The sequence below is a fragment of the Plectropomus leopardus genome, chromosome 1, assembly GCF_008729295.1.
Source record: "Plectropomus leopardus isolate mb chromosome 1, YSFRI_Pleo_2.0, whole genome shotgun sequence".
In the NCBI taxonomy this organism is placed as follows: Eukaryota; Metazoa; Chordata; class Actinopteri; order Perciformes; family Serranidae; genus Plectropomus; species Plectropomus leopardus.
This window is the reverse complement of record NC_056463.1, coordinates 13,931,281-13,958,098: the sequence shown is the minus strand read 5'-3', so window position 1 is coordinate 13,958,098 and position 26,818 is coordinate 13,931,281. Positions and strand designations below refer to the sequence as shown.

The 26,818-nt window shown below is 39.3% G+C and overlaps 1 protein-coding gene across 1 annotated transcript in view; it reads left to right on the top strand.

Moving 5' to 3' along the window:
- The window catches only part of ly75 (lymphocyte antigen 75), a gene marked incomplete at its 5' end in the record, with an annotated part of 32,940 nt that overhangs the window by 1,285 nt on the left and 4,837 nt on the right, over window positions 1-26,818 (top strand). The window contains 33 exons of the mRNA XM_042487577.1: window positions 214-585; window positions 2,329-2,502; window positions 2,759-2,920; window positions 5,830-5,949; window positions 6,678-6,818; window positions 8,506-8,709; window positions 8,799-8,959; window positions 9,156-9,263; window positions 9,461-9,549; window positions 9,652-9,821; window positions 10,306-10,505; window positions 11,757-11,899; window positions 12,348-12,426; window positions 12,685-12,756; window positions 13,854-13,977; window positions 14,284-14,319; window positions 14,516-14,685; window positions 15,918-15,985; window positions 16,109-16,185; window positions 16,783-16,919; window positions 17,793-17,901; window positions 18,118-18,278; window positions 19,351-19,480; window positions 19,922-20,142; window positions 20,242-20,404; window positions 21,076-21,240; window positions 22,418-22,540; window positions 22,886-23,071; window positions 23,157-23,380; window positions 23,532-23,739; window positions 24,760-24,921; window positions 25,013-25,129; window positions 25,394-25,576. Of these exons, the coding sequence (XP_042343511.1) occupies window positions 214-585; window positions 2,329-2,502; window positions 2,759-2,920; window positions 5,830-5,949; window positions 6,678-6,818; window positions 8,506-8,709; window positions 8,799-8,959; window positions 9,156-9,263; window positions 9,461-9,549; window positions 9,652-9,821; window positions 10,306-10,505; window positions 11,757-11,899; window positions 12,348-12,426; window positions 12,685-12,756; window positions 13,854-13,977; window positions 14,284-14,319; window positions 14,516-14,685; window positions 15,918-15,985; window positions 16,109-16,185; window positions 16,783-16,919; window positions 17,793-17,901; window positions 18,118-18,278; window positions 19,351-19,480; window positions 19,922-20,142; window positions 20,242-20,404; window positions 21,076-21,240; window positions 22,418-22,540; window positions 22,886-23,071; window positions 23,157-23,380; window positions 23,532-23,739; window positions 24,760-24,921; window positions 25,013-25,129; window positions 25,394-25,576 (4,959 nt within the window). The remainder of the gene's footprint in view (window positions 1-213; window positions 586-2,328; window positions 2,503-2,758; window positions 2,921-5,829; window positions 5,950-6,677; window positions 6,819-8,505; window positions 8,710-8,798; window positions 8,960-9,155; window positions 9,264-9,460; window positions 9,550-9,651; window positions 9,822-10,305; window positions 10,506-11,756; window positions 11,900-12,347; window positions 12,427-12,684; window positions 12,757-13,853; window positions 13,978-14,283; window positions 14,320-14,515; window positions 14,686-15,917; window positions 15,986-16,108; window positions 16,186-16,782; window positions 16,920-17,792; window positions 17,902-18,117; window positions 18,279-19,350; window positions 19,481-19,921; window positions 20,143-20,241; window positions 20,405-21,075; window positions 21,241-22,417; window positions 22,541-22,885; window positions 23,072-23,156; window positions 23,381-23,531; window positions 23,740-24,759; window positions 24,922-25,012; window positions 25,130-25,393; window positions 25,577-26,818) is intronic.

The following is a 26,818-nucleotide window of genomic DNA, read 5'->3' as shown; positions in this document are numbered from 1 at the left end:
AGGAAATGATCTGACTGCTCTAAATTGTAGCTATTGTTATTACATTTATGTTTTCTCAAAAGATCACATGAGCCCAGTAATAATTTAAGACTGGAATTTCATTGCAGAGCCAACTTCATATCTTGATGGTACGGTAACAAAAGGCTCAAAGCAGATTTTACGCTGAAGTTGATCATTTTTTAACTGTTTTCTGTGTCTGTCCCATCACCACAGACGAGGATGCTTTCACCATCCAGCACGGGAGCACCAGACAGTGCCTGGCTGCAGCGGCTTCGGCAGACTTGACTCTCGCCTCCTGTGACCCAAACAGCAAGTCCCAGTTGTGGAAGTGGGGTTCAGGTCACAGGCTCTTCCATGTGGACATGTCTCTCTGCTTGGCATTAGACGTCCGCACTAAGACGTTATCCCTGATCGACTGTGGCGCCAACAACCTGTTGTTTTGGCAATGCCTGGATGGGGCTGTTTTCACTGTTTATCAGATGGGCCTGGCGGTCAGTGATGGCAAAGTCGTCACTAAACGGGACTCTAATGACACTTGGGTTAGAGGGGGATCCCAGGACAGCATCTGCAAGAGGCCGTATCGCGGTGAGTGTGATTTTCTTTGTTTTTATATGAGAGAGAAAATGCTTGTAGATCTGCAAAACAAGTGCTTTGTGCTGTCCATTTTGGAGCTCTGGGGAAAATGAAAGTTGTGTTCAGTTTGTGTTGAGTATAACACTTTAGGAAGAGCCCATTCCCTCAGTTGAACTTTGTGATACGTTACACCCTTGTATTAGAGGTGTTGCCTCCGCTGGCTTTTGTCTTACATGACAAAACTGGTTCTTGTACTTTTAAAACAGAACCTGACTGGTTAGTTATCGCCATTCCCATCATTTATTACTCATTTATGCTGAGAAACAACATGTTGTGTCAAATTCCAGGTTAGTAGAGTAGCACTTCCTCTCGAACCTGAGTATCGGTTTTTAAATTATGTCCTGAGACTTTTTGGGGCTTTCCTTTGGGTGTGCTTTATAATGGTGTACATGCACAGAGTCTGTGTGGCACAGTGCAACGACAAAAGTTTCACTTTTGTTTTATTAGTATTGTTTTCTGCATTAGCAGAACCAACACATTGGACAATATGAAGAAATGTTAGAAATTTACAATAAACTTGTGTTTTCCGCATATTACATTTAAAAGTGTCCATAAAAGTAGACAAAGAAGGTTTAAGTGTAAATAATTTTAGGGTTTGAAACTGCACATTATCCAATAATTGTGGAAGTATGTACTAAGTTTGATAAAAGTGCTTATTTTTTTGTTGATTGGCATTAATAAGAGCCACAGTGGCATTAAGAAAAGGTGATTTTTCTGCAAATAATACATTTTTATCATCCAAAGAATTTGTCATTTCAAAGGGTATTTTTGCTGAAATATATGGGATGATCTCTGTATCCATCACTGTCCAAAAAAACCCTCACATGAAGCAGGAATTAAAATTTGAAATTTAACACTTCTTTTAGATGTGTATCCAAAGGGCCCAGAATATACGTGTGGATGGTTTATGCTTTCTATAAAACAAAAATATAAATATAAAAATACACAAACAAAGAAGATATAGACTATCACTTGATTTTCACATCTTCTATTATTAGACTTTCAGCACTAAGATGATTTTAATCTCTCGCTGTTCTCACTTATTACCTCTCAGTTATAGAGTGATTTTTCTCCTTTGTCCATAGTCATTGGTTTATATACTTGCATATAAGGCTGACTGACATGCAGAAAATCAGTTATAAAGAAATGTTGATATCAGCATTGCAACAATATTGTGGGGTTGACTATTGGTGCTTTTACAAAATATTTTCACCATGAGATTTTTGATAAATAATCATCAGTAATGTGGATATAATGACTAAGTGGGTAAAGGCAAATAATAGAACAGCTTTGATATAATGGTAAGTTCAGCAAATTACATTACTTTACTGTAATGCAGCCTTTAAAACCAGGAAAAGAGAACACTTATGATGCTATGATATTCAAAATCTAAGACCATATTCAGTGTTATATCACATAATCAATATAATATTGATATACTGCTCAGCCCTACCAGCATGTCTGATGTAAATTTAAGGTGAGGTAGACAGATTTTCCTCTCACCTTAGTTCATTGTGGTCTCATTTCAGAGACATTATCTGTTAGGTGTGTGTGTTGGTGTGTTTTGAGAAAAGAGAAAGTAGATCTTTGTACGCAACAAGACACCAAATTTTACTTTCAACAAATCCCTGTCCTGACATGTTTTTGTGTCTTTTCCTGATCTTTGCTCTTTGCTCCCCTCTTCTCTCTTCACAGTCGTCCACACCACTGATGGGAACGCAGCCGGCTCTCCCTGTGAGTTCCCCTTCAAATTCAACGGCAGCTGGCATCATGGGTGCCTCCCAGATGCAGATTTTCCTGGACTGTCCTGGTGTGCCACAACATCGGACTACGCCCAGGACAGAAAGAAGGGACACTGTCTAACACCTGGCATGTTGTGTTATATTCTCACAAGCTTCATGATAATATTCAGCTGATTTTTTAAATGTTGACGTTTCCATTGTACGGCTGGATTTTTGACATTAATGGCCTTACAATGTCTGTCAGAAGCTGATGTGTGCAAGCCATTTTCACTGGCACAAATCTATTTTTCTCTGTAATCAATTACGTTAAATTACATTAACAAAATTAAATGACATGCTGAGATTCTCTCGCTCACACTGACACTGCCTCTTTGACCTTGCAGAGGAGGGATGCCAGACTCTGTTTGCTGGGCCGGAAGGGGGCTCCTGCTATGAGTTTGTTTCCAGTGCCGCGGTGACCTGGCAGGAGGCTCTGGATTCATGTCGTAGTCAGGGAGCTGATCTGCTGAGTGTGACTGGGCCCGAAGATCTCAACTCCAAAACCTGTAAGGCTGATTTCCTATTTATTACTTCTTTTTCAACTTTTTTTTCATCTGTTTCCTCTGCTTATAACCTGACAAAAATCTCAAGGTAATCAAAGTTGTCAGCTTCATGATGGAAGTGTTGATTCAGCACGATCTCAAATGCTCTAAAATGAGGGGAAAGCTTCCCAACGCACACATTCATAATATGTGTAGTGATAAAAATTGCAAAAATAATTAAGTTAGAAAACTCCAGCACTTTTAAAGATGATATGCTTGATTGATTTTAAAGGAGAAATAATGACTAAAAATAAATCTTAAATAAATATCTAAACATATCACCTTGCGTGTGCTTCTCAAAGCCTAGAAACAACATGTGTACTCTTTGAGTGCTTTAAAGGAAAAACCTTTATTTTGAGGGCGACCCCTGCCCAACTGTTTAAGTAACAAACTATTTCAAGAAACAGAGCAGAAAGCTTTCTGGAGAGACATAGAGGGGTGGGAGGATCAGTCATGCCCAGCCTTTTACATTATTACTGGGCAAGTAACACCCAAAAAATCATCTTTTGGGCCGAAGGCCACTTGGATGACAATGTGCCCGAATGGGTTGTCATTGAGTCACAGTCTTCCCGCCCACTCTTTGGCCTCTTCTGCTTTACAAGTTTCAGCAGGCAGTTAATTCAGCAATCCTGTTTCATGCTCAACACTTAATACCTGCTTGCAATTCAGGAAGCATTTTGGCTTGCAAAGTCCTTCAATAATGGCGCCCATTATGTCCAACTACCTTGTCACACCAGCTACGATGGACATGGCATTTCGCACCTGGCATGGGAATGGGTTACGGTTTATTAAGGATCTTTATGTGGATGGAGTGTTCGCATCATTTGAACAATTAGTGACAAAATATAAATTACCATGTGCCCATTTCTTTCAGTACTTACAATTGAGGGACTTTGTTAAGAAACAGTACCACTCCTTTCCCAATATGCCCCCAACTGCCCCAGTAGACAGTTTGCTGTCTTTTGACGTAAATAGGAAAGGCATAATCTCCCAGATTTATGAAGTCATCTCTGAGATAAATACAATGGGAGCAGGATTTAGACCTTCTGCTTTTGAATGACACCTGGGACTCGATTCTCAATTCTCGACTCTTCCATCTCCAGCTGTAGCAGATTCGGGCTCATGCAGTTTAAAATCGTACATCCTACTCACCTTTCCAAGGCAAAATTGGTTAAAATTTACCCAAATTTGGATGCAACGTGTGACAGATGTAAATCTGTGCCAGCTACATTAATTCATATGTTTTGGTCATGCCCAAGTTTACGTTCTTTTTGGGATTCAATTTTTAAATCTTTGAGTGAAGCTTACAAGATGTTAGTGGGTTACTGCCTGGTCGGGGAACTTCTAAAATGTGATTGCCTTTACCTGTTTGCTAGCCCGCTGTCTCATTTTGCTCAACTGGAAAAATCCCACCCCCCCTGCTCATGCCAGGTGGCTGAGGGATGTCATTTTCCATCTAAAGTTTGAAAAGATTAGATTGACTTTGAAGGGAAAGAAGGCTGAATTTGGTAATACGTGGTCCCCACCTATGTCCTACTTTACAACTGTTGGGATGAGTCATAGGGAAATATGTATAAAAGCGTAAATGGGTGTGTGGAGCAGCAGGCATAATGTTTCGGTTGTTTTTTTTTTCCTTTTCCTTTTTTTTCTTTATTTCTTTCTGCCCTTTTTTTCTTTTGTGAATTTATACAAATTCATAGATTTTTTTCCTCCTTATATGCATTTATTCTGTTGTGCATTGTATGGTTAATTTTGTGTGTTTGTATTGCTGTTACTGCTTTGTTATTTTTGACAGTAGTAGCCTGTCAGGGTAGGATCAGGGGGGTGGGGAGGGGGTTGGCAATGGGTAGGGGAAATTAATGGGGTCTTTCTACGTCTGTTGATTTTGTATATTTTGAAAACTCAATAAAGACAGTAAAAAAAAGAAACAGAGCAGAAAGACAGTAGAACCGCATCTCCATTTAATAGCTCCATTTAATGACTTTATATACTGCTTTACTTCTTTGGCCCTCTGAAGGTGTTGTTTTCTTCATTTTTTTTGTTGCTTTATTATTGTATTGTTACTGCTTGCTGTTCTTTGCATGCAAGTTAAAGATAAGAAAACAAGTGAGGCTAGATGAGTGAGAAACATCTGTTTGTGTGAGTGGAAGTATGACCTCATTAACACCAAGATCTGGCCTACAACAAGTGTTGCAGATCATCTGCACGCTTCAAGTCTACATAGAAACGGATGCTGCGGGGTTTGTCAGTAATTACTGTAAATTTGCAACACAAGGCTGCGTCTGACTACTTACAATGCTGCAAGTGAGAATGAATGAAGACAGACGACTTTTCTCTGTTTCTTCGTCTTTGAGCCTTATTCGTCACACTAAGCTGAAAACTGTCAATTCAAACATCAGAAACATTTTTAAAAGTTAACTAAAAAGTCTTGTAGACTCAAGGATTTCAGTCCTAAATGCCCTCTCTCAGTTTTTTGGGCTGCACGCGCTTCTGTAGAAATATTAAAACCATGTAAACAGCACCTGCAACTGCTTCCTTTCCTTGTAACACCAGTGTACTTACTAATTTGAGGAAGTTGAAAACTACATCAAGGTGTGACTGGAGCAGCACCAGTTCCCTTTATCAGGCTGTCCATCCTTCCTGAACCAAATGATATCAGTTTTATGTTTCAGTTAGGGCTCGACTGTTGTTCATTTCTTCCACTCTTCTCCTCTCTTTCCTACCAAGTCAATTTATTGTGTATCCATCTGTTTTATTGTGTTGTTTTCACAGCTCCAAATCATCCAGATGTTTCATATAATCTTATAATCTAACTCCTTTGTTTAAATCTATCCATTATTTGTCCTGTGTGCTGTGAATGTCGCATTGTGCAGTATTGGAGGGCCTTGACAGAATGCCGGAGCGGATGTGGAATGGCCTTAACCAGTTAGACACGTCTCATGGCTGGCAGTGGTCTGATGGTTCCCCTCTCTCTGTCCTGCGCTGGGAAACAGGTGATGATGGTTATATATTTTGATTTGTCTAGTGTTACTTTCTAATGTTTGTCCTATTTCTGAGAGTAATTCTGTAAGCACGTTTATATAAAAATGTTAAAACAGTCAGTGGTTAAACTCAGTTAGTTTTTTTTAACCTGATTTGGGTCTGGAAATACCTGCTCTTCCTACCACACCAAAACCCTGCATCCTGTTGTGATCTGCTGTTGTCGCTCGCCTTCTATAAACTGAGACTTGGTGTCAGTCAGAGAAACAATGAGGCCAGTGTTGTAAAGAAGCTCATTGTGCTTGGTTTTTGGACACAGTGTGGCATTGGGATTGTTGCTGTCGCTGAATAACTCATTAATAGTACTGAATGGAGGGCTTTATAAAGCCTTGTAGCTATTGTAATATGTTTGCTGTTTTTTTTTTCTTCTTAAAGGGAAGATGTTGTTCAACTTAACTCTGCTGTTTGAACGTCAAGGCTACTGCAGGCATCTGGCCTTCTGTTGATATGAGCTCTTTGTTGTTGCTATAATTTACAACAGATCAATGTTGCTACCAGCAGCATTGTGTTGAACTGTTATTACAACATGAAACATTTCTTTATTTCCCCTCTCTGTGTGAAACACAGTTGATATGCTGAACCTAAAGAGATATCCAGAGGTAAAGGTCACTCCTTTGCTCTGCTGTCACTGTCAGTTTGCGATTTTATTTTGATGTATTGTGTGTGGAAATGTGTTTGACAGGAATGCCATCCACCTCTCTGCTTATTGAGTCAGACTGCGGAGTCCTGAACTCTAAACAAAACTATGAATCTGCATCGTGCAACAAACGGCTGCCCTACATTTGCAAGAAGACCGTCAATGCCTCAGCCACAGCACCAACAGGTAGGTTTGCAGCTGCCATCACTTTCTGCACTTATATATTTCCTCTGAATCATACCGAAACAAGATTAAGAGTCTAAATCGGTGATACTCAACTTTTTGCCTGTGGGCTAAATCTGGCCCATGACAGGGTGCAGGGTGGCCTGGTGACCTTTTTGAATTCACAGTGAAATTTAATGAAGTCACACGTGGACTTTTTTGATACTTTGAATATAAATAAGGTGTCAGAGTGCACAAAAAGCTTAAAAATAGAGCTTGTTTATTCAAAAAAAAGTACAAGGGGAGGATCTGAGCTTTGCCCTTAATGTCCTTAAATCCTTGAAATGCCCCTGTGTACCTTAACCATGTGGTTCTGCTGCAACTGGATTAGCCTGGTTTATTTGTTACATCTGATAAATTTTATTGTTTGGTTATTAACTGGCCCGTAGCCTCCTGTCATGCAAAAGTGGCCCCCAGGTAAAGCAAGCTGAGAAACTCTGGTCTACAGCCATGCCAGAGGCTCAGTCAGGCTGTACTCATGCTGATGTTAAGGCTGCTGTAACTATGTTCACGATCTCACCTACAGCTGATGTCATTAGTCTTCAGGTATTTGGTCACAAAAGAAAGTACTTGACAAATAAGATTTGTTGATGGGGTGTGATGAAAACTGAGGTGGTCACCAAAGATATTATAAATCATCCCGAGTTAGACATGAATGTCTGTACTAAATTTTGCAGCAATAATGATAATAATACATTTTATTTATGGAGCGCTTTTCACAAAACTGAATAACGCTCAACAAAAACAAAAACAATGTCAATTAAATTCACTAAAACCATACAGAATAAATAAAATCACAATCAGCAAAAGTAAGACAGACAAGCAAGAAATGTGAATAAATCAAACAATAAAAGCAGAATTAAAAAGGTGGCTCTCGAGGTTGGATTTGAAAGTCAGGGAATCAACAAAGTTGTAAGAATTTTAATTTATCCAAGGGTTCCTGTGGATCCTTGAAAAGTCTTAAAAAGGTATTAAATTAATTAATCTAAAAATTAAAAGTCTTAAAAATGCTAAGACATAAAAAGTTGAATATAATGAGTCATCATTTTCAAATGTTGTATTGTGATATCTCAAAAGAAGATAGTATATCTATTTTTTAGAATATTTTAATGCATCTGGCACCTGTTGAGCTAGAGGCCGCCTTGAAAGTCCCTATTCTTGAGTAATTTATGTCAGTACATGTTTTTTTTTCTCCTTAAATTTTGGTTATTGTAAAATTGGTGTTAATGTAATTCTGTGGCTTTAAAAATGTCTTAAAAAGTCTTAGATATAGCTTGCCTTTAGCTGAAGGAACCCTGTTATATTCTTGGCAATCCATCAAATAATTGTTAAGATATTTCAGTCTGGACCAAAATGGTGGACTGACAGACCAACAATCCCGTCCATAGAGCCATTCTTACATGGTTAAAAACAGGCTGTGGATCTCGATGCTTAGCTAGCAGCCCATAGCTACATATAGTACACCCAACAAGACCAAATCTTTTACCTACTCTCACATGCACATATAACAGCTACATATTGTCTCTTTTCTGGAAGTGAGATCCCTCCTCTGTCCCTCCTTTTGTCCCTGTTGTACCGATCAGAAAGCTCTTTGAGTCAAATTTGTGATTTTCCCCTCACGTCCTCTATCTGTGCTGCTCCCTCTCTACAGAGTCTTTTGTATACAAAGAAACAGTGTGTGCAGACGGTTGGGTCCCGTGGAGTGGCTGGTGTTACAAGTTAGTCAAGGACAAACCTGGAAACTTTACAGATGCCCAGATGCACTGTAACCACATCGAGGGAGCAGGGAAGGGCTATCTGGCCAGCTTCCACTCCATTGACAGCAAAGAGATGATCAACACGAACTTCCATGCAGGTAAATTAAAAATCAAAATGTTCTCTGACCAGACCGCTGCCTTGATTTTAAACATTTCCATAAATTGATGTTCTTATGTGTGTTCTCAGATGGCCAACTGTTGGACGTTTGGATCGGTTTGATTGGTAGCGGCGTGAACCCCACTGTCTTCAAGTGGCTTGATGAGACACCTGTCACTTTCACCTACTGGGACCAAAACCAACCAATCCAGCCCGTTCTGGATACCACCTGTGTCTTCTACTCTGGAGAGGTGTGTGTGTATGTGTGTGTGTACTGATATGGGTGTGAGTGCATGCATTTTGTGTGTCACCCCACTCATTGTAACAAGACTTGTCGGGTTGGGCTTGTGCGTTGAGTGACTCAAGAGTTTTTATCTTCTTACAATCTGCTGTACAAGTTTGTTTATTTGAGGCCTGCAAAATCAAACCTGTGTCCGTGCTCTGCAGTCTCATGGTTGGCGGGTTGGGAACTGCACAGAGAGGTTACCTTTCATGTGCCAGAAGAAAGGAGAGGTCAAGGAATCAGTGACACAGCCTGGATGTAGCTTTGAAGATGTGAGTATTGTCTGAATGACCTGGTTTTCCAAGAGAAGCCTGCAGTGTTTCGCACAAAAACACACAATCATACTGATCTGACTGTTCTCAGTAGTCCCATCAGAAGACTGGATTTGTATGAGAACTAGGACTTTATACGAAAGAGTCTTTCTTGTAAACTGAATACAGGTCAAGTGTTCCTGTTGTCTATCCCTCAGGGTTGGAGGAGACATGGCAACTCGTGTTATCAAGTAAACACCGAACTAGTATCCTTCAAAGACCGCTGCAATGTCACGATAAGAAACAGGTAGGAGTGTGCTCAACGTGATCAAACATACACACCGACACTAATCAGCTGCTGCCCACATACGTACTTTCCAGCATTCTCATATTTGGCCACCCTTTCCAGGTTTGAGCAGGCCTTTATCAGCCGTCTGCTGAGGGAGCAGATAGGCAAAGATCCTCAGTATTTCTGGATAGGTCTGCAGGACATTAAGAACACGGGGGAGTACCAGTGGTTGAGCCAGGATGGTTCCTCGAGTGTTGTTACATACACCAACTGGGGCTGGTTTGAACCAGGTTAGTAAAGCCACTTTTGCTGTACTTAGTACCTGATGCACAAGACTGGAGGATGAGTCTTGTCATAAGTGACTCATGGTTAATGATTATAGTACAAAAATGTGTCTGTCATATTAAAAATTACAACAGTGCAAAGCAGAGTCTCAGAGCACACTCTGCTCTCATCACTCAGCGTTTTCTGGCCTTCCATATCTCAGCCTCTCTACACTGACATTGCAGCTGGGGAGTGACTGTAAATAGGAATAGCAGCACTTTTTGTCATCCAAACATCCATGATCGTAACACTATATAGAAGAAACAAAATATGGTAAAGCATGATAGTTGCAATTTAAAGGGAACCCTGATCCAGAAGTGAAACCAACATATTAAACAACAACTTCAACAATGTTAAAATATTTGTCATTTAAATGGTCAGGAAATAACCACATCCATCATATTACTTCACACAGTATTGTTAACTGTGTCATCTATGTGCATATTTCAGATCCGGCTGGACGCTGTGCAGCCATTTCCATCGCAAAACCCCTGGGCAAGTGGGAGGCGAAGAACTGTACCGTTTTTAAGGCCGGCACCATTTGTAGAAAAGACCTCAGTCCACCCCCATCCCCAGAACCAGAGCCGAACCCCAACGCAACCTGTCCTGATGGATGGGTGTCCAGACCAAACATCAAATACTGCTACAAGGTGTGTGTGTGTGTGTGTGTGTAAGAGAGAGACTGTGTCTTTAAACACCACTGGTCACACAGACTTTTTCTACCATTAGTTGTGCGGCAAAGATGATCAGATAATACTTTGTTGTCCATTTACTTAGAAATTTGTCTTGCATTCACAAGTGTATGAGCTAAGTCTATTACTTAAAGGCACTGGGATATTTAACCCAGTTTGACCTGTCAGACGCACTTGCTTCAGCTCGATGACACACCCTTCCTTTTGTTGTGATTTTTGTTGCGATGAGAAAAAGACCTGTTGGCTCCGGTTTGCAGGACTATCATCATATTTATTCATACCATCATGCGTATATGTGAATAAATGCACATTTCTTTGTTTCCATCAAAATACTGAACACACAACTTTCAGGATGAACAAATATGTCTTATGCACCACAGCAGTCAAAAACCTTTTTCCCTTCATGAAAAACACCTGAAGGCAACACTGACCTTTCTTACCAGCGCAGCGACACCCAATGTACAAATTGTTAGTAACAGTTACTGTCTAGTCAGTTAAATCACACATTTGGCTCTTACAAGCCAAATGTCAACAGCATAACATAAAAACAAATAAAACACATAAAAACATAGGGTCAACATCCGTTAGAGATTAAAAAGGAAAGATACAATAAGCAACCACATGCCACTCTGACACCCCATCTCTGTTGCCATTCACTCACACTTAAAACACATCTACATAATATCATACATCTTACATTCAAAAATCCAGTCAAACTATGTGTGTGAGGTGAATTAGGAGACAGTGAGTATATACCATTTTATACCACTGGCACAGCTTGTAATGCATTTTTGATTAGACACACACTTGAGTTGCCTTGTGGGTAATGTATGCAGCAGGCTTTGACAAGTAAGATGAATGCATAGAATGAGGAAAACAATATTTCTGGCACTAATATATCAGTTTTGAAAAATGTTTTAACATCATTCCAAGACCTAATGGTGAGGAACAGATAAGTCATGCAGTTTATTATTGTCAAAAAGTAGTATTGTCAAAAACATATATCTATTACTAAAGCTGTTTCTGCATTGGACCAATGAAAACAATCATCTATCTCATGTTTTTTCCATTTCTTTCTTAACCCACAAATTGTCACTTGATTCTAAATCACATGATCTAAACGCTGAATTGGCGTTCTTTACAATACAGTCTGTTACTTTGCCGGCACTGTTTTAGTAGCTGTTGTAAATTGTTATTTTACCTCGTCAGGTGTTTCATGAGGAGAGGCTGAGCAGGAAACGCACCTGGGAGGAAGCTGAGAGGTTTTGTCAGGAGCTGGGAGCCAACCTGCCCAGCTTCACAAACAGCGGTGAGATGAGGGCCCTGCACAGTATTGTGAGAGAGAGCATCAGGTACACACATGTGCACACAGTCCTGCATGTATTCCTTTTTTGAAGCGTTATTAGCATGAATGTATTTGTCATGGTTTATTTTGAGGCATTCTGACATGAACAAACTTTATACACACTGAATGCAAAATAGTGTGGGGAGGGCACGGCACCACTAATCACCTAACAGAGATGAACGCAAAACATGTCAGTCTGACCTCCTTTTATTGTTCACATAAACATTCATTACTTTACTTGAACATTAAAATGAACACATGCCATCTCTTGAATCACATTTCACACTTGTTCAGGAAATCAATTTTAAACTGTTGTAGTGAAGAATAAAATGCCAAAATCCCTTTTAAAATTTCTCAACCGTTAAAAAATGTTTTCTCATCTCACATCTTTTACTTTGAAAGAAAAGAAAAAGTGTTGTTAATGATAATGGTTTTCTCTGGTATTGTTGTTGCAGTGATAGCCGGCACTTTTGGGTCGGCCTGAACAGGAGAAACCCAACCGATCGCTCTTGGCAGTGGAGTGACGGCCAGCCTGTGAGTATAAATAAACTCAGCCCAAATGCATTGTGAGAGGACAAATGGCAAATAATTTTAAGATATAATTTTTGATGTGAGACTTCTTCAAGAAATATTCTCTCATCAGCTAACATATTTATAATTGTACTACACAGTAAATTCTTAAAATTCACTTTTATTTATCATAAACACAACATATCTGGTTTGGAGAGACTTTTTGCACTAATTGTTTAAGTGTGAATGTTTATGTATGTCTCTTTAATGTCTCAACAACAGGTATCTATGGAAATTTTACACACAGATTTCCATGAGGATGATGCATACAGTCGGGACTGCACTGCATTCAAGGTGGGCCGAGTGGATTTATTTCACCAAAGGGAGTTTAAAGCTGTAGTTGGTAACTTTAAAAAAAATATACTTTTTTTAGTTATAGTTCCTGAAACGTGCATCCACACGAGACCGATAGTCTGTAAAAAAAAAAACGTTCATATTTTACAGCTACAGTACACTAAAATATGTATCTAAAAACATTTGAAGCAAGAAATAGTCAAGGCAGTAACAGAATCTTGATTTGTATTTGATCAGAGCTATTTAGTTTGACAGTTTGACTGCAGTTCATGTGCAGCGATTAACATGATTGACAGCTGCGTTAGAGACACCTCGGCTCTGATTGGTTGTTTCTGTGCACATATGGTGGATTCTAGCAAATGCTATTATAAGCTCTACGAGTAAGAAAGATGAACATGAGTTTTTTCTCTTTTATAATACTGTGTTGATATAGTAACAGAAGATATGACAAAAATATGTTTTTAGAAATCTTACCAACTGTAGATTTTAAGGAGAAATAAATATTTGTTTTTTGCCTAAAGTCTTCATTCAACAACCAGCTATGTTTTTGAAATAGTGTTTTATCTTGTTTTCCAACATGTTTTTAGTTTCGTTTCAGTGTGATCTGGTTATCTTTACTGTACAGCTTGATTTGTGAGTCAAGGCCACTTGCTCATCTGTTGTAGGAGCCATGAGAAGAGCCACTGAAGAAATCTACCCCCATTGGCTCAGTGATATTATGCTGTTTTGAAAAAAAATCCCAGAAAAGGCACCTGCTAACAGTTGTTCCTCTTTGTTTTTTCACATCACGAAGGCTTTTGATGTATAGCAAATTTGTTCTGAGGATCATTTCTTAGTTTATTTAACTCCTGTGTTCCTCTCTTGTTGTTGCCCACATTGCAGAACAACTTTACATCTTGCCATCTGGCTCTGACCTTTGCTCTCATTTAGATTGTCTCAGTTAGTGATTGTGTTGTCAGAAAGAGAGACGTTCCCTTCCTACACTGTCACAGAACTGCAGGGAGCAACAAGATATGCAGTGTCACAGATATAAAACTGCTTCTCTTGTGTATTTCCTTTATGGTAATATTTGTGTTAACAATTTGTGTCCTTGTCAGACAATGAAGAGCACCTTGACACACCTGTTAGTGTACCTGCTGCATGACGTACCTCCCACGCCTTTCTACGCCACACCGTTTCACTGTGACGCCAGGCTGGAGTGGGTCTGCCAAATACCCCGCGGTAAGACTGAAGATACTCTGTGTATGTGTGCACAAAGCAGAGATTGTTTTTTGTTTGTGAAGAGATACAGTCTCATAAAGACAGCTTACCAGTACTTACAGGAATTTCTAAAGTCTCCAAAATTGTGTGATCCACACAGTCATTAACAGGTTTGTGCAGTTTTATACAACAGAACCAAAAAATAGATTTCTCAACATATGATTTAAGAATTTAAAGAGCTTGTACATACATCTACACGAACACATCATCTTATTATTGGTGTGTTTTTGGTTATTTCTAACTCATTCTTTGTTAATGCTTCAACAGGAAAGACACCCAAGAACCCGGACTGGTACAATCCCGGTAATAACCAAGTCTTTTCAGATTCTGTGAAGCTGTAATTATCTTTTGAGCCTGTAAATTCATCTATTAATGGCCAGAATTTCTTTGACTCATCTTTTTTACTGAGAATAACTTATTTTCTATTTCTGGGTGTAATATGTGTTTTCGCTGTGTAAAATGTGTCATGACTTCAGAGCATGTTTGTCGTGCTTTTCAGGTGGACACCATGAGACATCTATATTCATCGATGGAGCCGAGTTTTGGTTTGTTAAGGAGCCTAAGCTAGCTTTTGAGGAAGCAAAGCTCTTCTGCAGTATGAATGACAGCAAACTGGCTTCACCACTCAGCTCAACTGCTGTCTTAAAGATCCAACAGTACCTAAAAGAGGTGAGTTTCAGGAGACTGTAAGTGAAATTGTGGGTTTGTACAAGTTATGTCAAAACAAGCCCCTGGAACAGCGCCTGACCTTGAAGCCAGTGGTGAAACCGTGGAATTACAACGTCCGAGTTCGTCACGTGATGCCATTGGGCTCAAAAGAAAAGACATTTTTAAATCAGTGGATAAATCTTTTCGAGCATCATAACTTCTAAAAAACTGACAGGTTCCCCATTCAGAATTTGATCCATTTGGTCCAGTAAAGTTTTGAAAATCTAGAAGAGCCGCATGATTAAATAATTGTATACCTATTCAAGTCAGCAGAGGGTAAACCAAAGTTAGTTGCTAGGCCCAGAGGAAGTCTCTCGTGCTCCTGCTTGATGGGCCCCACAATGCAGAAGATCTGGGTAATTTTTTATAGATGAATCCTTTTTATTTTTGGTTTCATGAGCCACTGAGCAATTTTCATAGTCAAAAACAGGGCCCAGACCCCAACGCTAAATCCAGTTCTCTTTATACATCCATGCCATGAACAGGACTGCCATGCCAAGTTACGGTTGACAAGCTGTTACTGGACAATAGCTGGTTTGGGGCAGGCTTTTAGCAAACGGTCCAGTTAATTCAACTGTGTGTGCGTTAAGGTCAAATAAATTGGGCACTAAAAGGTTCATAAATATGCTGTGCAATAAGAGTGAAAAGAAGTTAAAAACTTGGATAAATTAAAATTTCCAGTCTTTTTCTCTGTTTCTGCAGTTACCCTATTTTCTCTCCCCATGGGCATCCACAGTTGATTTGTTGAGCCTAATGACCGGGAAAATTCTTTCCATTATCTCCTGGTCATGGGAAACTGACAATATTTCGTCAGAATACATCTGGAAGCACTCAGAGTAAAGAAGAAAAAAGCTAATCCTCCAAACAAACCACAAACAAAAATAAAAATCAATAATCAATGTCATACAAGCTTAGTGACATTTAATTTCAACTTTCTGAACACTATGTACAATGAGGAGCTCCCAAATATGACACGTAGGCCTACAACAACTACTGTCAAGTATTTAACATGAAAATGGTTTTTTAAATGCTTTAAGTTATAAAAAATTCACTTTTTCATTCCATAATCCCAAGTGTCTTAACACAAGTTCTCTCTGTCTACTTATAAACTGTGTTTAGGAGAGATCATGATAATAAAAATATTTACATGTGTTTTCTATCATAAAGTACTAAAGCTTGCATGTTTTTAACAGATGTCGACTTCTCCCAAGCAAAGTTGGTGGGTCAATTTGAAAGAGCCCGGGCGGATATTCCCCATGACGTAAGCCAGTACAGTAACACACACATATATGCTGTCTGTATGCGAACATAATCATTTCATGACACTTATACCTGTTTTTATGTGGTAAAATGTTGAGGTTAAATTGAATAATTTATGTTCCAGGTACACCCAGCTGTACCTTTACCACTCAGTTTTCCTGGGCAGATGCACCTCCATCAGTCCTGAAATTTTCTTTCCACGTGAGTTAACTTTGTACTGTTTGTATACAACTGAGGATGATTAAGGTTGATAATGAATTTATCATATTATGTGACAGGAAACACATTAGATCAGTAAAGAAAAATCCCCATGATTAAGAAGGTGACAGTTACACATGGTTTAGTTTCATCAGACTGATAATGTCAGGCATTTTTCAAGTTTCTTTTTTATTTATATTGTTCTAAATGAGTCTTAGCGTTGCACAGCGTTTTGAATCCAGGATATGCTTTAAATGTATAAACACTCAAATGTCTTATTTCGTTTGCTTGGAAACTTCAATAAAAATTCTGGTTCAGCTAATATCAAACCAGACAACAACCTCCATGCGGTGAGAATCCATAGTATAAGATAAAAATAAACGCCATGCCTTTTTTTTTTTAAAAAAAAATCTGCTTTTCAGGGCTTTAAAGCTTGATTTTACACAACTGTACTTTAAAATGGCCTCTTTTTAACCTTAAGTAATTAGTAATATTTACAAGGTATTGGTTTACGTAATGTACATAATGTAATTGGATTCATAATGGACATAATTACAGTCTCTTTTACTTATTCACATTTACTGTCATGTTTACTTGCAGAATATGAGGGCAGTTGCCAACAGAAATTGTCCTTTGTGTGTGAGAGACACAACACCACGTCAGTGGAGAAAAACCCTCTGGAGCCTCGGCCTGGAGGACTGCCCTGTGGAAATGGATCTCTGTCCTTCAGAAATAAGGTCTGAGCCAACAGCACATTTAACTCTGCAGTTACATCCTTGACACTGCATGACACTCAAAAACAGATTAGCTCCTGTTATCATGGTCTTATTCTTATAACCATACAAACACATTGAAAGAATTACCATAACACACAGACGTTAGAGCTAAGATAAGAGAAAGATAAGATTTTTTTATATATTTAAAAGAAAAATCCGCCTGGAAACTCTTTAACACGGACCTTACAATTTTGCAATTGTCTGGAAAGAAATGATCCGACATAAACAGTCTTAATTTGAGATTATTCCAGCACTTGTGCAGTAGTCAGACGAATTTGAGAGAAATCGCTTTTTAAAATGCTGCAGGGATGACCTTTTTTTGTAGGCCAACCCAGAAGTTGACATTGCCATGGTTCCCCTGACAAAAAGCCAATGGGATTTTTCCAGTTGGATTTTGGATTACTATAAAGAAATAAGCCCTGTTTTTAAAACAAACTTAAGACACATTTTGTTCAGCAAAGTCATTTTAACAAAAGAACGCCACTTCTATGATTTTTGAAGCACAAATGCAACTGCCAAAGGTAAAAAGTAAAGGCTGTGAAGATGACGTTCTGTAGTCTCATTACTTACAGACGCCTTTTGTAAAACACATTAAAGACTTAAAATTCACGATTGATGTACTAACTGAGGTATTTTAATATGGTAGAACAAAACATGAAAAGCTTCTTTTAACCACAGATATTATGCCGGGCATCTAACCAAAAACCCATTTAGTTCAAAACAAGGGAACCATAAGTGCTAAAAAGCAAACCTTTTCCATGTGTAAGGACTCATTACTGCAACACTCTGTTAAAGATTTATTTACTTTGCTCTGTTTTTTTTGTTTTATTTTAGTGCTACACAGTAATGACGAGCTTGAAGCCTGTGCCCTTCAAGTATGCAGGTGAAGAATGTCAGTCGGTGAGGGGAACCCTGGTCTCTATATCAGATCAGGTGGAGCAAGGTGAGGATTGCCGTTATTCCAGATCAATGTTTAGTGAACCCGACAAGCATGGTTAGCACTTCTATCATGACTCAGATGATGTTAAACACCTTGTTTTGTTTTCTTATGTTTTATCAAATTTGAGCTGTTCTAATTATAAATAATGGCTCTTTAGAGTCAATGCACTCATCCTCTATCAAACCTAAAACATTTTTGTTCTATATGTGTGTGTTTTAGACTTCATCACCACCCTTTTGCCAAGCATGAGAAACATGGAAAGGATATGGATTGGTCTGAAAATCAAACGTGACGTCCCTCAATGGGCGGACGAGTCCCCAGTTAACTACCTTAACTTCAACCCCCTGCTGCTGGGCATGCACAGAGCCATAAAAGTCACCGTAAGTTCCCTTTACCTTCACTTCTGTATTAACTGGGAACTCGATTTTCTTTTCTTTTTATGGGTGTTTGCATGTGCAAAATAAGTTCTATAAAGCCGCTGTGATGTTACTTGAGACTAGAAATTTGAAAAAACTGGAGGTGATGATTTGGAAAAAAGTAAGCTTATCTGACCTCCATGGACCGCTTCTTGTTTCTACTTGAGGGTAGCAGTTGTATTTGCTGCTACTGGTGTAACTCACCAAAATCTCTGACTGAACTGATGGTGGTCATGTTGCACTGAGGGCACCAGGTTGTTACAATGAAATAAAGGTGCTGCATTGTTTTTTTTTTTTCCTTGTCGGCAACAGCCTTGGCTGCAGGTATTGTTTTTTTGGGCACATAGTCCAGTTCCCAATGTATTTTTGTCTAAAATTCTTGGAGCATTGTTAAATTATAACTTTTTGGAATTCTTGAAACATGAGAGATATTAAGACTAATCTTTGTTTTTTTATCCAAATTAAGTTTAAAAAAAAATGGTGAATGTTCAAAACACATATTTCACTAAAATATCAGGTTCCAGGCTCTGCAGATGTTTACTTTTGGTGTCTAAACATATGTTTATTTTTTCAGTAGTTCAGTTGGAAGATGTGTGTCAAGCATCCACGTTTTAGAGTATGTAATTTCTTTGCAGTAACATTCATATTTGAAGCATTGTTAGCTGTCATGGCTACATATGAGTCTGGCTATTCGTGGGTGTAAACTGTAACTGCAACTTGAGTGGTTGGAGGAAGCATCCACCACAGTTGTGTCTATTGTGAGTCTGACCTGGTTAAAGGAATCAGTATCAGTAGAATGCTCTTTTAATACAAAACTTAGACTCAGAGCACAAGATAAGTTGTGCTTTACCACACTTTATCTTTATCCAGTCAGCCACAGACTGAAGATACAAAATCCTTTTAACTCTTAGCACTGACCAATGACATCTCTCCAAAAGGAAAACTTTAAACGGGACAAAAAATCTTAATCACACTTGAATATATAATGTAATTTTTCTTACTACTTGTTGTACATTTTCCCCCTTTTTCTCGACAGTCATTGGATCTGGCGAGTATGGAATTGTGTGTGTTTTTGATCAATAACCCCAACTCTGCCATGCTGGGTACCTGGGACTATTCTTCCTGCACACAACACCAAAATGTGGCCATTTGTCAGCACTATGCAGGTAAATCCCCAACTCCAACACTTAATACTACTTTGTTATCCAGATTTTTTTTTTTACAAAAAGTCAGTTCATTGAGTTGCTTAACCTGCCATATTAAGGTTCCTCTTAAGATTTTTTTGATTATCGTTTTAGTAAGTATACGTTAACCCTGGAAAATATATTTGAAGGGCTGTAAATAATACATGGCTTAAAACTCAACATCTTTAAGGGCTGGTTGCCTTGAGGTGTAGATGCCAGCCGGTACATATCATTGTCCATCTCTCTTTTTCCTGATTCCCTGTCATTTCTCTACTGTGTTCTCTCTAATAAAAGCAATAAGGTGTCCCGATAATTACTTAAACAGGGAAAAGAAATCCACTTCTTTTTTGCAACCGAGATATTAAAGCAACTTAAATCTCTAGCACAACTTGCATGGCATGATACAAGGTTCATTCATTTCAGATAAAGTGGAGGAACGCCACATCCCCACAGAGCCCTTCAGCGTCAATAACCACACCTTCCTGCTGCTCGCCAAAAATCTCACCTGGTTTGAGGCTTTAGAGCAGTGCCGAAGTAACAACATGGACCTGGCGAGTGTGGCCGATACCTTCATGCAGTCCACCCTGACTGTGCACGTGAGCCGTGCACGCACACCCATGTGGATCGGCCTCTTCAGTGAAGATGTAAGTGTACCAAGGGAAGAGCTGCCTTTATCATAAGTCAGTTTTTTTGCAAGGTACTTCCTTTACAAAAAAATCTTTTGTGCATTGTTTTGTGTTCAGGATGGGATCCACTACCGCTGGACCGACCACAGCCACACTGTGTTCAGCCGCTGGTCTTCCGATGTCACCAGTGGCTCCTGTGTCTATCTGGACACGGATGGCTTCTGGAAAGTCACCGAGTGCGATGAGGAACTGGGAGGAGCGATCTGCCACAAACCACACGGTGAGTTTAGATATGGAGATTAATGGAAACGTTTGCATATCCTCATACAGTTCAATCCTGCTAGTGGTGGTGTACAAAATGTTTTATTCTAGATAAAAAAAAAAATCTGTAGGTCCACTCTTTGCTTATTCTGTCAGAAAAGCTTTGAATGTTACAACATCCTTTCTTGGTGCATTTGTTCAGCATGGTGGTGGTGGAGAAGTTGTGTAAGGATTTCAGTTATGCCAGTCCTCTCTCAAAATGTTGAAAGCACAAGTTTGGTGTGTGCTGTTTAAATGTACTGCTCTGCTGAGACGTCATCTGTGGTAACAGGATTTATAGTCTGTTGTAGAAGAAATGTAGAAGCACAGAAAATAAAGTTATGGCTTCCTTTTTTGGCCCAACTGTCAAAAGAAAACACAAGAAACATCTGGGTGTAATTCCAGAGGGAAGTATTGTGACATTGTAAATTTAGTCTATAAAGTTTTTCAGGTTTTGCAGAAGAAAGAAAGACTTTATAACTTCAACAAAAGCACTCTAAATAATTATTCTTCTCTTCATCTTTTTTGTAGTCCTAGGGTTTGAAAACTTGACAGGTTTCATCTCCTCTAAAATCTCTTCCTTCTCTGCTGGCATGTGCCAGCATTCTTGCAGATGCTAATATTTTGAAACTATAAACTTGTGTATTACAGAAGAGATCATCACCACACCAGAGGATGTTGCAGTGAAGTGCCCCCATAAGATTAACGGTCCAAACTGGATCCCCTTCAAGAACAACTGCTACTCCTTCCAGCTGGTCGCCACCAGATGGGAGCAGTTTGACCAAGGCAAGATTCAGGACACCTGCAAAAACCTTCGTAAGTACTTCACAACATTGGACTCACGTTAGTTTGACTCACAGGATGTAGACTGCATACAGTAAGTCTGCCATAGTTCTAATGTAATCAAAATACACACTGCTACGTGATTCTTGCCAGATCTATCTTTAGCTTTGTTTTAGTGTTGTGCGTGAAACAACAGCTTCTGGGCTAACAACCTGCACGCTAAGATGTGTTTTTGTGTTTTATGCTGCGTTTTCTTTTGCTGGGATTTAGCCATTTTAATGCCAGGCCTCACCTCCATGCGTGCAAAATTTCCACCAAAAGCAAGTTCCGTTCTGACACTATTTTGGAAGGACACTGCCGCTGTATCCTTGGCTTAGCACTGTCCAAGATGATTACGCACCAGCGATACGCAACTTGCAGCTCTTAAGCCCCTCTCCTGTTTGTCCCTGTGGCTTTGACAAAAACTTATATGGAAATAATGGTTATTTTTTTAATATTTTAGTTTTACTTTATAATTTTTGTAGGCCTAAAGTGATTCTTACATTCTCCAATTTTAAAATGCGTCGCCCATATACCGTATAAAAAATGTTTCGACATTTTGTGAGCCATAGTTGACATAGTTGTCAAAATGTGAGTCACTGAGACCTTTTCCTCAATATTTTGCCAAACCCTGTGGCTACTATTGAGTCTCCCTAGCTAGGCTAGCTATGGATTCCAATTCCAAAAAAGGAAAAGTCTTAGTGGAAAATAGAGAATTTAATAGTGCATGGAGAGATAATATGCTTTATGCGTTATGCTTTTATGCTTTAAACACCAACGCCGCAAAGTTAAAATACCAAATAATCATGAATAGCCCACTGCGGTAAGCTTGTGGTAAGACATATTTATAAATGACTAGTTTCATTAAAGGGCCAAATATGTTTTGTGACTCCAGACAGATTTTTTAAAAAAAGGCTCTTTTGATTGTAAGGGTTGATTACTCCTCATTAAAAAAAAAATACAGACAACCCAGAAGGTTTTTCTTCCCTCAGTGTGGCGTTACGATGAGTTCAGCCATACCTTTCCCCAGCTGGCACAGTGTAAAACAAAGTGTGGAATAGGTCTGGCTAAGTGAGAGTAGATGTGTCGTTATCTGGAGGTATGCTCATGAAACTCTCTCTAATAGACTGATGTTGCTAAAGTTTTTAATGATGATTCATTTATGTTTCAGATGCAGATGCAGACATCCTAACCATCCGAAATGCAGAAGAGAACGAATTCATTAAGCAGCAGCTTGTACCGTTTCACAGCTTGGTCCGCTTTGTCTGGCTCGGGCTGTTCAAAGATGAAAACGGTGAGTAGTTTTACTGACATTTATGTAGTTTTTTTTTCTTGTTCAGTTGTTTTTCAGTCTGCAATCGGTGTGCTATATAACGGGTGCAACACTTGCTAATATAAACCCTAATAGGGAGGCGCTGTGTAAACATATATTAAGGGTACTGGTTTGTTTGCCTTTATGACATTTGCCTGATGAAGGTAAGAGGACTGAAACACTAAATAATGTGACAAGGAATTGTTTTTTTATTATATATTTCTGTTGTTAGTAGTGTAGTAACAGCCTCGTTCAATAATGGTCCTTAGAGTGTGTGTATGTTTTTGTCATTATGCCAGGATTAATAGTACTTTTGTTCTGCTGTAGACAACCAGATGAAGTGGTATGATGGCACAAATGTCCAGTACTCCAACTGGGCAAATGGCAGGCCGGATGTAGATAGACCGTTCCTGGCTGGTCTCACTGTTGCCGGCAACTGGATTCTCATCTCAAACCCAAAATTTTACACAGACTTCAAACAAAGGAGCATTGTGACCTGCAAACTGGACAACGGTTGGTGTTTCACACTTAACATTAATAATTCATATTTCTCTGTCCACCTCTCAATACTGAAATTATTTTATCCTTCCCTCCAAAGAGCCAAAACAGGAGTACAATAAGTCATCCATGGATTTTCAGCATTACGGCAACTTGACTTATGAAGTTGTAACTCGTAAGTTAAATTGGCACCAGGCTCTGAAAGAGTGTGATCAGCGTGGAGGCCACCTGGCGAGCATCCACGATGTACAGCACAGTGCACATGTGAACCTCATCGTCAAGACAGACGGCTTCCCACTGTGGATCGGCCTATCCAACCAGGATGTAAGAAAAAAACAAAATCTGAGCAGAAATAATCCCACGCATATCTCATTTCAGTTTCTATCACATGGTGGCGCATCATATTTCTGTGCTTATAATTTCACTTCACCCGACCGTCTAACATGTCTCGTGTTGTGTGTCTCTCTTTGTGCAGGTCAGTGGCTCGGCTTTTGAGTGGTCTGATGGAACGAGATTTGACTACAAAGCCACCATCTCTGACTCACAGGATGGCTCCAGCTCAAACAAACAAGAAGCCAGCTGTGTTTCTGTAACCCCTGCTGGAGCCTGGGTAAGGACCAGCTGCAACACGCTGGTAGACGGCGCCCTCTGCTACACCACCACCATCACCACACCTTCCCAGAGTAAGACACAGATGTGTTTTATATGTTATTTATACAGTATATATTGTTCTTCTTTCGACACATAGGAAAAAGGAAATTATTCAAATCTGCATAGAATGGTTTAGTTTTTCCCAATGATTTAGAGGAGAAAACCATCACCACTAAATCCTTTACATTATGGCTTTATGTACCGCAGTTCTCTAAGCTGCAGTGTGTCCAGTGTGAACAGGCCAATTTCTCAGTGCGAGTGCCGAAAGGAAGCGGATGGCGCTTTATGGAAAACTGACGCACTCTGTGGCACTTCTCTGTGCAGTGTGAACCTGGCGTTCAGCCTGGTCCACACAAACATCAGTATATCTGAAAACGCAGCTTTCTCTATGCATTTTGGGCTTTCGTCTACATGCAAACTGCATTTTAGGTTACTAAAAACGGAATTTTGTAAAACTCCGTCCAGGGTGAAGAAGTTTTAGAAACACCGTTTACAGTGTTGATGTATAGACAGAGAAAACTGAGTTTTAAGAGAGAAATATCAATCTTTTTTTCCCCTTTTATGAGACATCACAAATTAAGCAAAATTTCCTGCAGTTGCGGACATGACCAAAAAAATGCTGCCTTTAACCTTGATTATAGGACTTTTTTATGCTTACACACAAATGTATGGTTACTCTTCCATGATATTGAGAAACAGAAGCGTCAGAGTGCATTGCGTAGGACACTGCTTTAGGTAGCCTTCTGGTAACAGGTTTTTGTCAGACTCCTGATCGGTTTTCTACCTGTTCTTTGTGAGGTTTTTGGGTGACGGGTTTATCACTGCGTATTGGTTAAGCAACCTCTTGACATCACTTTAATTGTGTTTTTGTGTTGTCATTTGGAATGAGTTTTTTTGGTTTTTAAACAGTGTGTGTTAATAGGAAAAAAAGAGAACGAAGGAGGGAAAAGCGGCGTTTTCAAACATACATGTGTCCGCATGGACTGGGCCTTATTTTGAGTTGAAGTGGCATTGACCGTCGTCCATCTTGTTTCTGTGTTGTTGTGAATCAGGAGCCAGACTGCAGGTTACCCCAGAGGCTAATCACTGCCCTGAGAGCAACGTTGGGGCCACGTGGGTGCAGCATGAGGATCACTGTTACGCCTTCGACATGAATTTCTACAACTACAGCGTGTACAGCATGGAGCGGGCCAGGAGCATCTGTCAGAGCATGGGTGAGCTGTTGTTCCGTGTATGAAGGGTTATAATTAGTATTCACATGAAGCAACTGTTGCCCACCAATTGTTTTATTTTTTCTGCTGACAGATGCTCAACTACTGACCTTAAAAACCAAAGAGGAGAGCGACTTTGTGTCAAAGCACATGTTTGATGACCATCTCATCACCAGTCGAGTGTGGCTCGACATGGAGCTCGATTCTCAAGGTAAAACACACAATTTTCAATGATAGCAAGACAGTAAAATGTTGTTGAGGATTTAGATAAAATGACATGTCAAATCTGCAGTTTTTAAGTATTTCAATTAAGATTTTATCCATACTAGGGCTGTACCCAACTCGCTTCATTTGACTCAGATATTAACCCTCACCATCACTCAGAAACACATCACTTGTGACATTTGTGTTGTGAAATAGTGATGTCAGTCCCTCTCCCTTTCTCCCGTCATTATCTCCTCATTCTCTCTGTCAGGTAAGCCTGTATCGTGGCATGATGGCTCGGCTCTGGCTTACTCTAACTGGAAGTCTGAGACTGAGGTTACTTGGAAGAATTCGGAGCCCCACTGTGCCGTCATGATGGCAGGAGACAAAGGAATCTGGAAACTTGTCAGCTGCAGCAACAGCCTCAGTCGTGTCGTCTGCAAAACTGAAGCAAGTGAGTATCAAGACTGTATTAAAGTAATGGTTTGACATTTCAGGAAATGCGCTTGTGCAAATTTATGCAGAGAGTAATATGGTAAGATAGATACCACTGAAGCAACACTAACAGTCAGAAACAGAAAGGGTTAACCTGACCAGGCGACCAGTGGAGACTCCGAGGCATTTCTAGTCCCGGCCAAGAAGATACAATAATATATAACTAGGGTTCCTGCAGATCCTTAAAAAGTCTCAAAAAGCATGAAATTAATCAATCCAAAAATAAGACCTTAATTGGAATTAAAATGTCTCAAGTCAGTCTTTCAAAAAATGTGTAGACATTGGAGGCAGGATTATTATGAAATAAAAAAAAAAATCAATAATTTATCAAATGCCTCTTGCATCAACATCACCCAAACGTCATGTTACGATGAATATTTGAAAAAAAATAAAATTTCCCCTTACCTTAAGAAATTGATTTCAGTAAGTTGGGTTTTTTTCCATCAAAATTGGCTACTGTAAAATCGGTCCTAAATTTCAAATCAAGTAGCACCAAAAGAGTCTTAAAAAGTTGTGCCTTCAGTTGTAGTAACCCTGTTTAACATGTTAATTCATGGACATCAATCCTTCTATTTAACTCTCAGCAAGAAAGAGAATATGGGTATGTATAACTGAATCTCAGCAGCATAGCTCCACCTTTTCAGAAGTTACATTATTTTATTGACAGTAGTCATGGTTTTGCGTGTCTCAGTCCAATACACTGAACAAAACCTGAAACACAACTATTTCGTTTTGCTCCCATTTCTGGCAGGTTGAAATTTAAGATCTAAGACATTTTTATTAACATGAAATACTTAATTTTCTCAAAGTTTATAGTTATAGTTATAGTTATAGTGAGCACTTCTCCTTTTCCAAGATAATGCTTACAGCTGACAGGTGTGGCAGATCAGCATGCTCATTACATAGCATCATTAGTAAATAGGTGTGCCATGGGATGGTCACAGTGAAAGGCTACTCCAAAATTTGAAGTTTTATCTTTTGGGATTTCAGATCATTACAGAAGTGCTTTTTGGGTCACACAATCAGTTGGTACCTGGCGTGACCACCATTTGTCTAATGCAATGCGACACATCTCCTTCACATGGAGCTGATTTGGTTGTTGATGGTCCTGTGGGTTTTTGGCCCACTCCTCTTCAACAGCTGTGCAAAGTTGCTGTATATTGGCAGATATTGGAACATGTGCCAGACGACAAAATGCTGT